At 35.5% G+C, this 16,523-nt stretch overlaps 1 protein-coding gene across 4 annotated transcripts in view; it reads right to left on the bottom strand.

Annotated features, from left to right (window-relative positions):
* THSD7A (thrombospondin type 1 domain containing 7A) overlaps positions 1 to 16,523 on the bottom strand; it is a 2,877,792-nt gene that overhangs the window by 1,119,446 nt on the left and 1,741,823 nt on the right. For all 4 annotated transcript variants that reach the window (XM_044066751.1, XM_044066750.1, XM_044066748.1 and 1 more), the window contains one exon: positions 2,158 to 2,349. In XM_044066751.1, coding sequence (XP_043922686.1) covers positions 2,158 to 2,349 — 192 coding nt within the window. The remainder of the gene's footprint in view (positions 1 to 2,157; positions 2,350 to 16,523) is intronic.

A 16,523-nucleotide genomic window follows, 5' to 3' on the forward strand; every position in this document is an offset into this window, starting at 1 on the left:
AGACTATGTGATGAGTGTGGTGTGGTGTAATTGTTACCTTCTCCTCTTGACTGTCAAGTTCAGTCTTGGTTGGAGAGAGCTTTACCTCCAGTTTGGTTAGATAAGTGCATCTCTCACAGGTTGTAGTGTTAGGTGGTAGGAGGAGAGTGTTGTCTGTATACATGAGGCAATTTCTACATTGCCTCAAGATGCCCATATTCATCAGATAGACAGGAGAGAACACTGGGAGCTGACCCTTGCACATGTCTGAATAAAAAAACTATTTTCCTCTAGATAAGTGAGGAAAGTGAGTACAATAGCAGTTTTTCTCTAAGCAAGTGAGAAAAGAAATACAAAAAGTGTTTTCCTCTAGGTAATGAGAAAGGTTGAGTGCTATGGTAATTAGTAGCTTATTTAGTGCTTACAAGTTCTGAGCAAGTGCTGAGCACGAATAAGCACATTTAAATGCTAAAACTAAGAATCTGTATCTACACTAGACGAGTTACAGGAGAGAAACAAGTGCAAATGCAGGCTTTCAAATCAGAAAGTTGAGAGAGATGGAAAAGATTTCCCAAATGGCCAATAACTACAATTTCTGGGCTAGAACCATTCCTTATGTGGTAGACAGGTTACCTAGTGCTTAGCACTCCCACTGATAACTAGAAGGCTTCCCTCCAACACAGAAAGGCTTTTGATATATATATATATATATATATATATATATATATATATATATATATATATACACACACATATACAAAAACGGTTTACCTTTATATTGCCGAAAGAACATCCAACAAATGTGCACATACTCAAACCGTTTCCATGAATTTCATCCGGCTAAATTCCCTAAACTTCAAAGAAACATCGAACATCAACATTTCCAACTGCTCCACAGCTGAAACGAGTGCTACCATAGGTCAACAAGAGGCGAGATTTTGTTACTCGGAACATCGACATTCACGGTTTTGAGAAGTGGCACACTGGGGTTCGCGAAAGCTGTTTCGGGGATGTGGCTGTCGACAATATAAATTTAAACCGCATATACATTGGTATCTATAGACATACACACATACACCAACATATATATGCATACACATAGGTAGCTATAGACCCACACATATACAAACATACATATTAATAAACATAGGTATCTACTGACACACTCATACAAAGATATATATATATATATATATATATGCATTTACATATATATATATACATATATATATATATATATATATATATATATATATATACATAAACATATTTACATATATATATATATATATATACATATATATATATATATATATATATATATATATATATATATATATATATATATATATATATATATATATATATATATATATACATATATATATATATATATATATATATATATATATACATATATATATATATATATATATATATATCTATATATATATATATATATATATATATATATATATATATATATATATATATATATACATATACATATATATGTATATATATACATATATATATATATATATATATACATATATATATATATATATATATGTATATATATATATATATATATATATATATATATATATATATATAGATATATATATATATATATATATATACATATATATATATATATATATATACATATATATATATATACATATACATATATATATATATATATATATATATACATATATATAAATATATATATATATTATACAGACATACATATACATACACATGCATGCACATAGGTATCTATAAACACACACACACACACACACACACACACACACACACACACACACACACACACACACACACACACACTATATATTACCTATTACCTTTTTTAAGTTGTGTCTCTTTCTGTCAGTTCTACAACTTTTAATTTACACTGAAATTTAACTAAACAAAATATTTGTGCTTTGTACTTTGACACCAAAGTTAATTGAACAAAAAAGGACTGAATGCTCATTTTGAATGTTCTAAGATCAGGCCATGCTTATACATATTTGGTCATGTTTTCATTAATTTAGATCTGCATTTTATTTTATTACAACAGACAGGCATACATAATTGGTAGAGAGTATGCTCAAATAAAATAATAATACAATCTCCTGATAGTACAATTAAAATTCTTGAACTTACCTTCACCTGCATATGCCAGGATGGAGCGTGTTCTCATCTGTCTTCCTTCTGTGTTTTTTCCAGAGCAGGTGTGTGAGCACGAAGACCATTCGGACCACATGCTGAGGACACAGTCCTTTGGACAGGGAATATCACAGATAATTGGAGCTGGAAAGACTGCATCTATACACAGCTGTCTTTCAACCTCATCCCCTGTGAAAAAGAAAAGCCAATAAGAGTCTCTCATTACTGCATTAATTCAGAAATTACAATTAACTTCAGACTGGCAGAGCAGCAGACTAGTTTTCTGCATTTTATAAGCATATTTTGATTTATTATGAGAATAACCCTATGAACTGTATTGAAAACATTTCATGCTTGACAGCATATCTGAAAGAGTTTTCATTGGCAAGAAATGATTTGTTTGCAAAAGACCTGCAGACTGTTAAGCTTTGCCATAACACAAAATAATATGCTTCCTACATACAATATTTGCCAAGTCAGGTAACACTGTATTTTGTCACTACAACTGTACATGTTTGTTATCACTCTTTTTGCCTTGACTGCAATATATATAAACTCCTCCATACATCTAAATTGCTTCTTTACAAGCAGTAGCCTAAAAGAAGTGTTAAGATAGCACATTGACAAATAACCATAACACCTGATATGAGACGAGCTAGTGACATTAGCACGGATGCTCAGTAAATGCTTTTAGTACCAACATTCCTTGTACAGAAAATTAACATTGGCTCTTTGTGATGGTCACTGCTCATGTGACACTTCAACTCCATGTACAAAATGGAAAAAGGTGGGGCGTGGTTCGTACTGATGCCAATTTATTGTCTTAGAAAACATACCTTGTTCATTATTATTTATTATGCCCCTTTTTAAATAATGATTTTTATAGCTTTAGCCTAAATTATACTGACAAAGAATATGAGGCTGTGACATTACAATCTTCAGAACAGATGAGAATGGCTACACTAAAATAAAGTGCGTGTTAATATAGCTTACTTCTGTCGATTCTGCCCCTCATCCTGTACATAAGTTTTAGTAAGCAACAATGCATGTATGTAGAATGTGGAGTGTATATCATGCAGTAGTTATATCAACAAGTAAGATACAAGAATACATGCAAGTTAATTGATAAGGGCTGATTCGGTCGAATAACAAACATGGTAGCCGTAGCACTCACAAATATTACTTTTCACATCCTCTTAACTGTTAGACATGAAGGGCTATAGAGAGGAAGACACCTCAAGTATGTAAGAAAATGAGGAATACAGTCAATATTTTTAACAGGCAATCCAGTTAATAAGCTAAACATTTACAAAAGCTAAATTAGTGACTAGCAATGAAAAGGTTCAGACTTTAAGGGGGTGGCAAAGTAGTGCAGCAGATACTGTTGTTGGCTCACAGCAAGAGATTCCCAGGTTCGAGTCTCAGCTGGTCTGCCTTCCAGGTGGATTCTGCAGGTCCTCCCTGCATTTGTGTGGGTTTCTTCCAGGTGCTTCAGGCTCCTCCCCCATTCCAAAGACATGCAGTAGGTGGTTTGGAAACTCAAATTTGGCCATAGGTGTGAATGAATGTGTGTTGTGAAAGAACCACCATGGCAGGGCTAGCCACCTAGCAGTATAAAACCTTGGCTTTAGATGACTGACACTGTTGAAGTGACACCCTGACCCTGTCTGCGAAAAGGGAGTGATGGATGGATTAACACTGCTTTCTTGGTAGAAATTCCTCTAGTAAACTCAGCATAAAACAATAAACAGGCATAGCACTCCAAACAAACTTGCACTCCCATATTCTACTTTGATATGACAAATTATGCTTTAGTAAGGTGAAACCACACTAAATATATTCCACAAAATCATCTCACTGGATGTCATGAGCAAGAAGCTGTAGGTTACAGTCTATATATAGTCACTAGAGTTATTTACGACCAACAATTATGGCACATGTACATACTGTCCGTTTATTAATTCAGGTCCATATTAAAACCTATAATTGGTCATTGTTTGAGTGTTCAACTACAGCAAACAAAAATGTAAACAGATAAACACTCAAGCCTAAAAACAGAAATGGCATTGTTTACATAGCAGAGTGTTCTACATGTGAAAAAACATTTATGTAGTCAGAAATAGTCTAAAGCTTGCACAACCTGTTTATGAGCTCTGCTATACTATTCCTCCTACAAATACAAACAAGGTCCTGATTAGACAAATCATAAAAAGTTAGTCCTACAAAACATTTCCATTTTTTGCATTTAACAAAGTTTAGTCTGATGCCAAAGGTGAAGATGCAGACAACATCTTACAAAATAAAGCATTGTATAAACAACTAATGTTAAATACAAGGCAATTGTCTGGTCTTAATGAACATCTAAATATTAAATGTGCTCTGAAAATGAGGGACATTAAGTGAATAGATGAATGAATACTAACACTCAAGTTATAGTCCTGTAGTCTTTTTCAATCTCCTCAGTTCAAATTATGACTTAGTGTTATTTAAATAGAAGACAGTTTTTGCTGTTGAAAATAGCTGTATTCATTGAAAATGAAATGCATATTTTATTCAGGTTTTTAGCACACCATTAGTACTTTGGTATTGAATGTTTTTCTTAATTAACTTTTAATAATGCATTTTAATTGGTCAGGTTACATTTTTATGTTACTGAATTTTTCTTTGGATAACTGAATTAAGTCATATGACTTTTACTTCAGAATTGTTTGGAATGATTATCTCCATGAACACTGTGTGAGATGAAAATGCTAGAATAATAAATTAATTTGGGACTTATTTTACCAGTGCATGCGTTTCTTTTTTTGGGGAGGTCATAGTTTGTTATTTGTTCCTATAGCAACATTAGTGTTACACATATTTTCCAAAAGAAATGTAATGCTATGTCATAATTTATTTCACCATAGATAGTAAAAGTGCAGAGTAAATATATTGTTTCACAGTTACATGAACTGGAAATTAGATGTGGGCATCAGTGTAATTTCTGTCTAAAATTAAAAGTTCAGACTTTAGTGGTTAGCCTACCATGTTTTTACTCGAGTTTTAATGGAGACTTTTTGATAAAAATATTTGATAAGCATATTCAAAGATTATAAACTAGTTATTCAAAGGAAGAGAAATGTCAAAGGTTTACTGAATCCTTCAAGGGGTTAAGAAGCTTTCCCTTACAGAATGCTGCACCCTGTAATGGCATATCATATGACAATGGCCTTAGTTAAATCATTTATACTCATTAAGATTCATGAGACATTTAATGGCACTTTCTGGATTTTGAGTTCATCTGAGTCAAAAATGCTTAATTTTCTCAGGGATTGAATATTTTCGCTGAAAACTACCCAGCTACAAGACCATTACTTAATTTACAGTTCAGATATAATATTATACAAGAGCTCCTATATTCTAATCGCATCGACTGCGAGGCAAACAAGTATACATTTAGATACACAGCAGTCTTTTTACCAAAGCTTTAGTGGTTTGCTTCACTGGAAGTGATATTAAAAGCAACATGGAATCGTCATATCCTCTATTTACCTTAATGGTCAGCTGATGAGGGATTTATTTACTGTGCTTCTTCTGTGCATGTGTTGCCCTTGTCATAACATTACCATTTTCCTGAGATACAACAGATTTCCCTTAATCGAGTATGTTTTTGTGCAACAGGAATTATTTCCATCATACTCAATAAAACATTTGATACTGTTCCACGTTAAGTGCTTGTTATTTAAAAGTGATTACACACAGCATTTTACAACTGTGATATGGTCAACGTACATCACTATGGTAAAACTCAATAAAAATGCAAGCAGTGTGATAAAAATGACAGACCTGAACTTAAACCCAGGAAACAGTTGTGTCTCTAACTTATCTAAACCAGAAATATTTGCAAAACAATTAAACATATCTATATAGTTAAGAGTAGTACACAGCTCAGAAATATTGCATTTCTAACAGCTCAAGTGCAACGCTTTCCAACAAACAGCATAAAAGGCATATAAAAACAATGTGCTCCATTTTTTCCAACAACACACTAAAAACTGTAATTAGGGCACTCTTTGGGAGGGGGTGCTGTACATCTTGTGTGTTACACCGCAGGAAAGCAATGTGCCTTTAGGAATTACAGGGCACAAACAATGCAGCTGGAGTGGAGAAATGTTTCGGTAGCACATAGTAGGGTGCACAGCAGATGATGCCAAAAAGTTTACACCACCACAGGACACAATCAGTCTTGATACTAGATGTTAAGTGTTTACTTGTAACACTTAATAAGACATAGGAATGCAGATCTCTGCATGCTACACTATCACAGGTGCATTCAGGAAAGTGTACAGGTCGCAAATATTAAACACCTTACAACTTAGTGACATATTAAATTGTAAAAGTCCCCTGGCCTGATAGCATAGAAGTTTAGGTATACGGTTATTTACTGGTAGGCCTAAGTTCAAAACCTACCTCAAGAAACAACTAGTAAACAACAGTATCTGCACAAAAGGAAGGCCTGGCAATCTACTTCTGTAATATGCCACAAAGAACCTATGAGATCTTCCTATTGAGTCATCATAAGTCAGTTTCAACTCAGGGGCAATTGCTTGCTCACTTACCTTAAGTTATAGGGAAGTCTACAGTTCTATAATCAGGGTGCACGTAATACAACACTGTATACTAGACAGCAAAATGTGTTAGACTGCAACCAAGAAAGAGGGAAAAGGTGGACAGGATGGCAGGACAGTGTTTTTTTACTTAATTGTTACTCAGAGAGTGGTCAGTTTTACATACAGACATGCTAGACAACAATGCACAATGTTTGCCAACATTCACATGACCTAAACTATGAGGGAAAAGAATGGTGTTATCAGGACAAACGGCCACAGTAACTGTCCTGCATATTTATTTTGTACTCCACTAAAGTATTTACCTCATATAGGTTACTGGGGGCAAACCAGGCCAGATGCAAGTCTGAAGGACTCTTACTAAGATTGCTATGCACAGTGGAAGCATTCTTTGTTGGGTAAATTCAGTAAATAAGCTGCTATCACATCAAACTGAAGCTCCAGTCACTTACACTGGCATGAAATAATTGTATTTATTTTATCTATCTATTCGTACTTTCTTGACTGGGTTAGTTCTAATAAACTACTACCTCTTTTCAGGGGAAACTGAGGTGGTATTTACACTGCTACAGGACATTTGTCCAGGACAATGAGGGAACTTCCTCTATTCTTTTTAAAAGGTGCTTTGAAATATTTTACATCCATCTGATCTACTACCAACAGAAGCATATGGGACCTCTAAGATGTAGCAACCTTCTAATGATACATAGAAGTGCTGGCATTTTGAAAATTAACCCAGTTACTGGGAGAGAGAATAGAACCCACGACCTTCTATTTTTTTAACACCAAAAGTAAGTGTGCTACCTGTTTTCCCTCTGACAATGGCATGCTCCTGGCTGATCCTTTAATGTAGGACTGAAAGCTCATGTCTCAGGCTAAGTAATATTATCCTGGCAGAATTTTACATTGTGTCGCACCTTATGTGTGGGTGGATCATGCTATGTAGTACCATCCCTGCTTTCACATACACTGTGACGATGTTTCTGTTCACTTACAGGGACACTTCTAACTGTGATGGCTATTTCTATGCCACTGACTTCTTTTACTTCAGAAAAATGTCCCATATACATATATGTTTGTCATATGGCATCAACTTATTAGTCAGTGTAAGTCAAACACATTACTCAAAATTAACTATAAATGAATAAAACTGTATAGGCAGTAGCACAGATATGGACTTTATAATGAACACATTTGATGTATATCTATGTGTTTGTATTAACAGTTGAAATGCAAACAATGACAATAAAGACCCACTCATAACTCTCACAGAAGTAAGGCTTGCGTTCTCCAAGAGATATTGTGTCGAAAATAATTGTGTTATTGACTGAATTGCAATGGAGTAATGCCGTGCAGTACTGTCTTCAAAACTGTCAGTGCACAGTACAACACTGTCCATCAATTGTGCCTGCCCACTGCCTGCAGAACTTGAGGAAGGTGATTCTCAAAGTAAAACATCACCATTTTCATTCAGTATCAGCTACATGCAGCTCATTTTAAGAAGCCACACAAATAGGATTACAAATAACCATCAGTGAAACCAGAGGTCTCATGTATGAGCTCCATTAATCGCTTCTTGTCATTGGTTCACAGCTTCAAAAGGAAATACTTGCCTAATGACCCTAAAGGGCCTTCATAAGCCTGGTCATGCTTACCAAATATGTTTTGATGCTACTCATTTTATTGAGGGTAGCTTGGGTATGGGTGAGCGAGTGTTTACAAGCTTCCTCTTTCTAATAGGGACATAGGTTGCAGATCAGAGGTAAATTTACAATTCCTTTTCCACTGATCCAAGTTGTGCCTGAATAAGTGCAGAAGAATTCTGGTTCTTATGGAAGGGAAGCATGTTCCAGAGAAGAGGCAGTCTGAGACACACACCTGTCCCACCAACATGTGTTATTTATACAGCAGATGAGGTTTAGATCCATCTCTAGACTGGGTGTTACTATGCTATTTGTTCTGTGTATGTCAAATGGGTCCATAAGGGCTGGATCACAGGATGCTTTGAAGACCAGTCATAGATCACCTCTCAGAAGTCTGAAAGAGATGCAGTACAAGGATAAGGCTTTGAGATGGTCCATGTGCGCCATGTTTTCTGCACCACATATGATTTTATAATGGACCTCTATGGATGCTCCATTTGTTGTAGAAGCCTGGTCAGGTACATACCAAAGGGGCTTTGAACTCAATACTTAGTCTAATAAGTGCTGAGTATAACAAAAGAATGACACCTTCAGACCTAGATGCCAGATCCTTGTTTATAAGTTGAACAACATAGATTAATTTCCTTACTACAGCATGCACATGATGGTCAAAGGCCGGGCCACTGTCTACATGCATTCACAAATCCCTGACTATGGAGTTTAGTCTTAGGGGTGCATTATTAATGCAGTAAGTTCCCAAGGTGGTTGTCTTTCCAACAGATACTGTTATACATTTTTTAGAATCGAGGTTTAGTCCATAATTCTGGCACCAGTTATTAGTCTATCAGGCCTACATGGAGGATGTCTGTGCCTTTGGGGGACTCTATGAGTGTGCCTAGTTTGCAATGATCTGTGAACATGGCCAGCCAGAGGCCTTTGATGCTGATCTTTGCTTCAGAGAAGTAGATGACAAAAAGGTTTGGTACTAGCACCGAGCCCTGGGGGTGTCTCTAGTGACTGGCATTTTTGTGGAGGTAGACTCACCTATTCTGACTGATGTATCTTATCTATGAGTCAGCTGGTTATCCAGTGAATATCACAGGGGTTTATACCTAATTCTACAATGCCTGAGTGGGGTATTATTTTAATGCTTTGATCAGGTCAAGGTAGGCAGTGTGTACCACTTTGCTCTCATTTATTACTATTCAGATCTTCTTGAAGAAGTCCACAAAGTTGAATAAGCATGACCTGTCCTTGATGAAACCATACTGGACTGGATCCAATGTCTGAAGGTTTCATATGTCATTATTTATCATGTCCATGGCTATTCTTTCCACAACCTTACTTATGAGACTAGTTAGGATTATGAGTCTGCAGTTTTCTGGGGTCACTGATAGCCAACCCTTCTGCAGAAGGATAACAGTTGCAGTCCTCAAGTCACATGGCATGAAGTCTGTTTGGAGGCTGCAACTAAATATGACTAATATTGCTCCAAGCAGGTCATGTTTCATTCTATTAAGGATGCATCGTGGAATATGACTTGATACCATTAATGTTGTCTTTTGTCCTTGCATCGAGGACCTGTTCCCTAGTAATAGTTAGGGGAGCCATGGTTGCTGGTATTTCTTGAGACATGTCTGGGGGAGAAATCAGGATAAAACTGAATATGAATTTATTGGCCAACAGCTTTGCTATATCCTCCAGCTCATTATGGGTATCTTCACTTACAATTATTTTGGCACATTGCTGCTTATTGCCTTTGCAGTTGTCCTTAGCCTGGGAGGCTACTTTTACCTCAAATTTGTCTTTGGTAGTCTTAATTAATCCCATAAAATGTTTACTTAGTGTGATGAGGGAGTTCTTTCTTTACTGGGTATTGCATTTCGTATTTTGGCCATGGTTTTCTTCATTTTGCTGCACATCCCACTGATGTTAGAAATCCACCAGACTAGCTTGTTTTTTGAATTTGCCCTGTATTTATTTTGGATAGGTACTACTGCTTCTATGCAGCTTTATGCATGATTGCAAAGGGTTTGTGTGAATGACTGCAAAGGCAATGCTGTTCTCTGTGTTTGCTTGGGGTCTTGAAATTTTACCAGGGTATCATATAAAAGAAGTAAGTTTGCATTGGAATAATTCCTATAGGTTCCAGGTTACCTGGTATCCCAGGTTTTATTTTTATTTTGAAGATGACAGCTATATGGTCTGACCTGACCAGTGAAGACATTACACTTGGGGGTGCAATGTTCCCCCATGTTGATAAGGATGAGGTCAAGGAATCTTCAAACTCTAGTGGGCATATGGACTAGTTGGTCCAAGGTATTCATTTTCATTCCCAGTACCTGGGCAGACTGTGGTAAAAACATTCTGAAGGCTTTAAGCTGTTATATCAGTTGGTAGAAAATTAAAACTCTTAGGTAGCAATCTTTCTATGATCTTTCAGGATCAGTCATACTAATTTTAGGGAGAAATTGCCTGTTGTGCTTATACCAGAGACTGCTAATGGGAGCATTGTACTGTCTTACTGTGACTCATTGAAATATCAGAGATAATAATTAGCAAAATATGAAACCTGCAGTGAGCAGTTAAGAAACATTTTAATTAAATAAATGTTTTGAGTATGAGCTATTTAATTTCATTTTTAAGTTGAAATGTTTGTTCCTAGAAAGGTGCTATGGAAATACTTCAAAGTAAAAGCTCCCAAATGGAGGGAAAATAAGTTCAAAGATTAACAAGCAAGATCAAAAATGTAGTTCAAAGATTAACAAGTGAGATCAAAAACGGAAGCAAGCAAGGCCAAGCATGTAATTGCCATGGATTGCATTTTATTTTTTGTAATCATCTTTTTTAATAAATCTCAAACTGTGATAAGAAAAATCTGATATCATCTTGAGAGCATACAGTCAATATGACAGAAAAGACAGGTTTTAAGAAGCAGACTTTAGAATGTATCCATATTTAGAACAGAAGCAATGAAAAATGTATTTATAATGCAAAGAGAGATGAATCATATATTAAGGAGATTAAAAGAAAATGTCACTACACTTTTCATTTTTTGAGCCTTTTGTCACTGACAAATATTGATGGTAATCACTTGAGTGCACAGTGGAATACCTGTATATCTAAATTTGGAAATTATACCACAGCATTTAGTATTCTGGGTAAAACAGCCTGGAAACTCTTTTTATCACTATGGCTGGTGGCCAATGCATGGAATATCCTAGTATTGTTTAGAGTGAGGATATATACACACACACACTATATATAAATCAGTATATAGATAGATAGATACAGATATATACAACAGTATAAGGAATGCCAACCAAGGACTTCAGTTACGAAGATAGACCTTACATACTATTTAAGCTTAGAAAAGATTTTCATGTATCAAGGAAACAGTTGACAGTTACTACAGAACGCTCAAGGTTTTAGCTACGAATTGTGCCTTTACTGCTAAAAGGGCACAGAAATTAAGTCCCAAATTATCTAGTACAGGTATGCAGAAAACATTAAATGAAGGCTAGCTGGCAGATGTATAACATTGAAAGACTTACTTGATTATGGAAGACAATTACAAATTGCAGAAGGCCAAAAGATACATTAGAAAATGGCAGAGTTAAGCAATCAAAAATGCACAAGCGGAAGGTACAAGGAAAGTAAATGTAAAAACAGATCAATACTGGATCCAATCAAATACATCCCACATAAAAAGTATAGCACAAACTGCAGTATAAGTGCACAGAAACTACTCAGACACGGATGTATGCTATTTAAAGATTCTGCTATGTAATGCCAACTTCCTGAAAATCAGTTTGCCAAAAGGATGAAAAAAATGCTTAAAATATAAAAGGGTGAAAAAAATCAATTTTAAGTCTATTTTTGCAAGGGGTAGAGCAATCCCCCCACACCCTCAAAGTTATATATACAAATTCCAAAGTTGCACCAACTTGGACAAGGGAGAAATCTCCCTAAACAAATGATTCATTGCCAGCGCACACTTAGAAACCACACCAGCAATGACTTCCTGTGGGAAACAGCCATCAGCGTTATGCCACTTGTTTTTGTTTTTTTTTTTTTTTTGTGTTGCTGACTCTCAATGAATTTCACCTCAAGCACGTGTAATGGAGCCCTCTGTGAAAGGTAAAAGTATAAAACAACAAAAAGTCAAATCATTTTGCATCTGTTTATAGGTCAACATCAAAATAAGACAAGAACTTCAGGATGAAACAAAGACAACTTGTAAAATACAAAAAAAATAATTTCAAAATAACAAAAACGTTAGCAGTTTAAATGCATATAGTATGAATGAAGACTATGAAGAAGAGCATGGACACGTGCAACACAACAACACAATACACAAAAATGTGAATAAGAATGAACTAGAAGCAGTAATCTCTGAAGCATAATACAAGGAGATTTACAAATTCAGGTGCATCAATCAACACGGAAAATGGAAGAACAGATAATAAATTAAGGCAAGCTAGGCACAGGTGAATACTAGACTACCTACCCTGAAAGGCCATTTTAATTGTAGCCAATAAACCAAGATCAGAATCAAATCCTGAACCTTGTGTCAGTGAGGGAACAATTATGCTAAACCCACTCTGTAACAAAAAATGTATAAACTTAGATTTCTGTAGAACTGTCAACAATGTTAGAATAGTCCTCCATGAATAAAAATATTGCCCGCAGAAGAAATCCATGTTATGCTAAGTAAAGGTTATTGTATACAAAACAAATCTACACCAAAGCATTAAGCTTATTTAAATGTTAAAGAAAAACTCTGCCTTGAACAAAAAAAAAATCTATTTTTCATTTTGTCTTCATTTTTTGAGCTATTTTAATGCCTCAGAATCTGCAAAATGGCTGCAAATGGGGCTTGACATATCAACATTATCTTGTTTTTCTTCAACCCTTTCTCTTTCCTATAATCCATTTCAAGTCTACTTTATATGAGTGATGCTGGACATAAGTACTGGTGTATTCTCATGCCATTGGCATATAATAGAATTAGTGTCAGTCACTACCATCTTATATACCTTCTGTAACAGGGCTGCTTCTTGTATTTCTTGAATGGCCCACAATTGTGTGCGTCTCAGGGCTTGTTTTATAGTGTACTAAGGAGTTATACAGCTGCAACTAAAAAAGTGGCTAAATTTCATGCCTTTATTCAAAGCATAATTTTGTAGCCCAAAATGATTTGAGAATCTCTTCCCCCAATACTTTCTCAGGTATCAACACTGTCACTGAGCTGAGGGATCCTTGCAGTTTAATGTATAAGGGGCAGATGCTACTGGAAAGGAAATTACTTGAAAGCAATTTGGTTCCCCAGTGCCAACAGCAGAAAGATTTTATTTTCATTCATTTATTTATATAGACAACTAGTTAAAGTGCTTCAGATTTCCATTTCCTAATATTTTAATGAAAGGGTACATAGAGCATGTAAGCTAAAGTAAATTCAGCTATAGATCATGGTTGTCGTCAATTGTTATATTTCCTTTGCTGACTAGAAAATGCTCACGCACATCACTTCTGTATGGACTGACTTTGGATGATGTTTCTTCCCAAGGATTTGTGCACAAAATATACATCCTTCTCTGGAAGGATGTCACAAAAAAGTTGAAAAGACCTTCTAAGAAGCACTATCAATGTACGTAGATGATAGGCTTGTTACCTGTCTCACTTTGCTCATATGTCCTGACTTGGGCAGTTTTGTCCTGTTGTGGTAGACGGCCATGAAATAGTAAACGTGTAGATACTTTACAAAAATTACATGAAAAATATTTTCTGACTTTTCTGTAAATGTCACAGACATCTTTGATACATTTAAGTCATCTTAAAATGTATAGTAATATAAACAACAAACATTTAAAGTGTAAAGCTTAACATTTCAATACTGTGATGCTGCTTATGTAAATTTGTCAAAATAGGTGACAACTGCCTTTGAACCATTGACTGATCTAATTGCTTTGTTTTGCTATGAAAAGCACGGCTAGGTTGGAAGCATCTGTGAATCAGTGTAAGTTCAATTCCTCTCTGCAATAAGGACAACAGAAAACAGTTTCACACCTCTCTGCCTTTTTTATAGCAGGTGCTGAGCTCCTGATATCAACAGGACTAATTACCCATACAAAATTGTCAACAGTACCTGGCTACAAATTTCTCTGAGTCTGTGGTATGTCATGCAGGCATAGACAGATTCCTCTGCAAATTATATGAGAAGTTAAGCTTAAAAAGTGGGTGCTCTTGCCCTTCCTTTGATTCCAAGGCAAGGAAATGAAAGTTTAATAAAATACAAAACACAAACAAGCTTCTGGTTCCTACATAATAGTGGAACCATATTATATGGACAAAAGCTACCTAAAGGTTGAGTTAAACTGTAGGAGAATGTGGAATGTTCCTTTAATAAAAATAAATACATTCTTAATTGCACAGAACTGATCATAACTGTGTTTTGCAAAACAAAAATATGGAGATAGAGGTACTACAGAAACTGAAGCACATATATGATACAAATTCTAGGCCCTTAACATGCATAGCATGACAAAAAACTATGCCAAATAACATTTCATTATGTTAGACAAATGCAGGTATAACTGTTCACATTTCAGAATTGTCAGGAGCCATTTGGACAAATTATACAGTTAATGACCTCTGTTGACTAGACATATTTGCAGGGCTTTCACAGTTCATTTCTAAAGGCTTGATGACATCATTTACTACTATGACTATTAAACAGCAGCTGTTACTGTCTTCTAGTGTGACTAATAAATCATTTTGATATTCTGTGGCTGAATTAATATCTTCTACCTCAGCCAAAACATTTATATCCCTTACAAGCAAAATCTTATTCAAGTTTGCCAATTTCAACTCCATCAGACAGACAGCAGACCATCTTTTAATTACACCTAGTTCAAGTAGGTTTACACTAACTTAGACATTCATCACATAACTCCATTACTACCATAAGCTAATGTCTATGTGTAACAGTTTATGGCCAACATAGTCAGTGCAGTCAAAACTGCAAGTCCCTATGGTGCTCCCTATAAATAACAAGTTTAATTCACATTGAAAGGAAAAAGAAGTATGATCCGGTAACCCAATTTTCACTAGAGTCCAGAAACCTTAAGCAACATAACATTGTCCTGATATTGTGAATATCCTCTTTGCTGAACAGCTTAAGCTTGGTAACTTTGGAACATCAACAGGTAGGTGAACATTAGTGGACAGTAACCCTCACAAGCATCAAACACAATCATAAGTAAATACCAAAATAATTTATTTATTTTATTTTATTTTCCATTTGATGACCGGGAAAGTCCGACTGGACACAGGTCCATTTTCAGTGGAGGCCAGAGGAGAAAAGCTCCAGCTAATACAATGTTACAATACATACATTTAAAAATTTAGAAAGCATAATTAACATTTTGGCATAGAGCATAAACAATCAATAGCATCAAAATAAACCATTCAGCATTTTTCACAAGCATTTAGATCAATACCATCAAATAGACCATTGTTTGATAAGAATAAGTATTCAGAGGTTACAGATTTCTAGTAAGCATAGGTATTCTGAGGTTAGAAACTTATAGGTGATCTTTGGTGGAAACCTTGTAACTCTGCAATATAATGGCTTAGCTGGGGAGTCGCATGTGCATAGCCAGTTGTTATTATAGTGGGTTTTGAGTAATTCGTTAAATAGTGGAGCAGAGCTTGTAGAAGTTAAATGGTTTCGGAGTGAGTTCCAGATTTTTTCTATAGTACAGCCAAAAAGAGTTTTACCTGGTTCATTCTTATGTTTGATGACCTTTATGAAATTTTGGTCTGTTGACCTTAAGGTTCAGGTGGTGGTGTAGGGCTGTATTAGATCCTGTATAGCTGGAGTTTTGTCAGAGAGGTAGTACAGTCTGTGAGCTGTAGAGAATTGAGTAGTAAGTAGTAGTTGGGGCAGCTCAAGCCAGAAAGGTGTTTGAGGGAAAGGCAGTGATGGGATCTACTAAAGGCACCTGTAGCAAACTTGACAATCTTGTTATAGCAGGATGCCATTCTGTTTAGTTCGCCTTGGCAAAGATTAGTCAGGATAGAGGAGGCATATAGTAGGGTGGATAATAGG

The sequence above is a fragment of the Protopterus annectens genome, chromosome 3.part1, assembly GCF_019279795.1.
Source record: "Protopterus annectens isolate FY-2018-M chromosome 3.part1, PAN1.0, whole genome shotgun sequence".
In the NCBI taxonomy this organism is placed as follows: Eukaryota; Metazoa; Chordata; order Ceratodontiformes; family Protopteridae; genus Protopterus; species Protopterus annectens.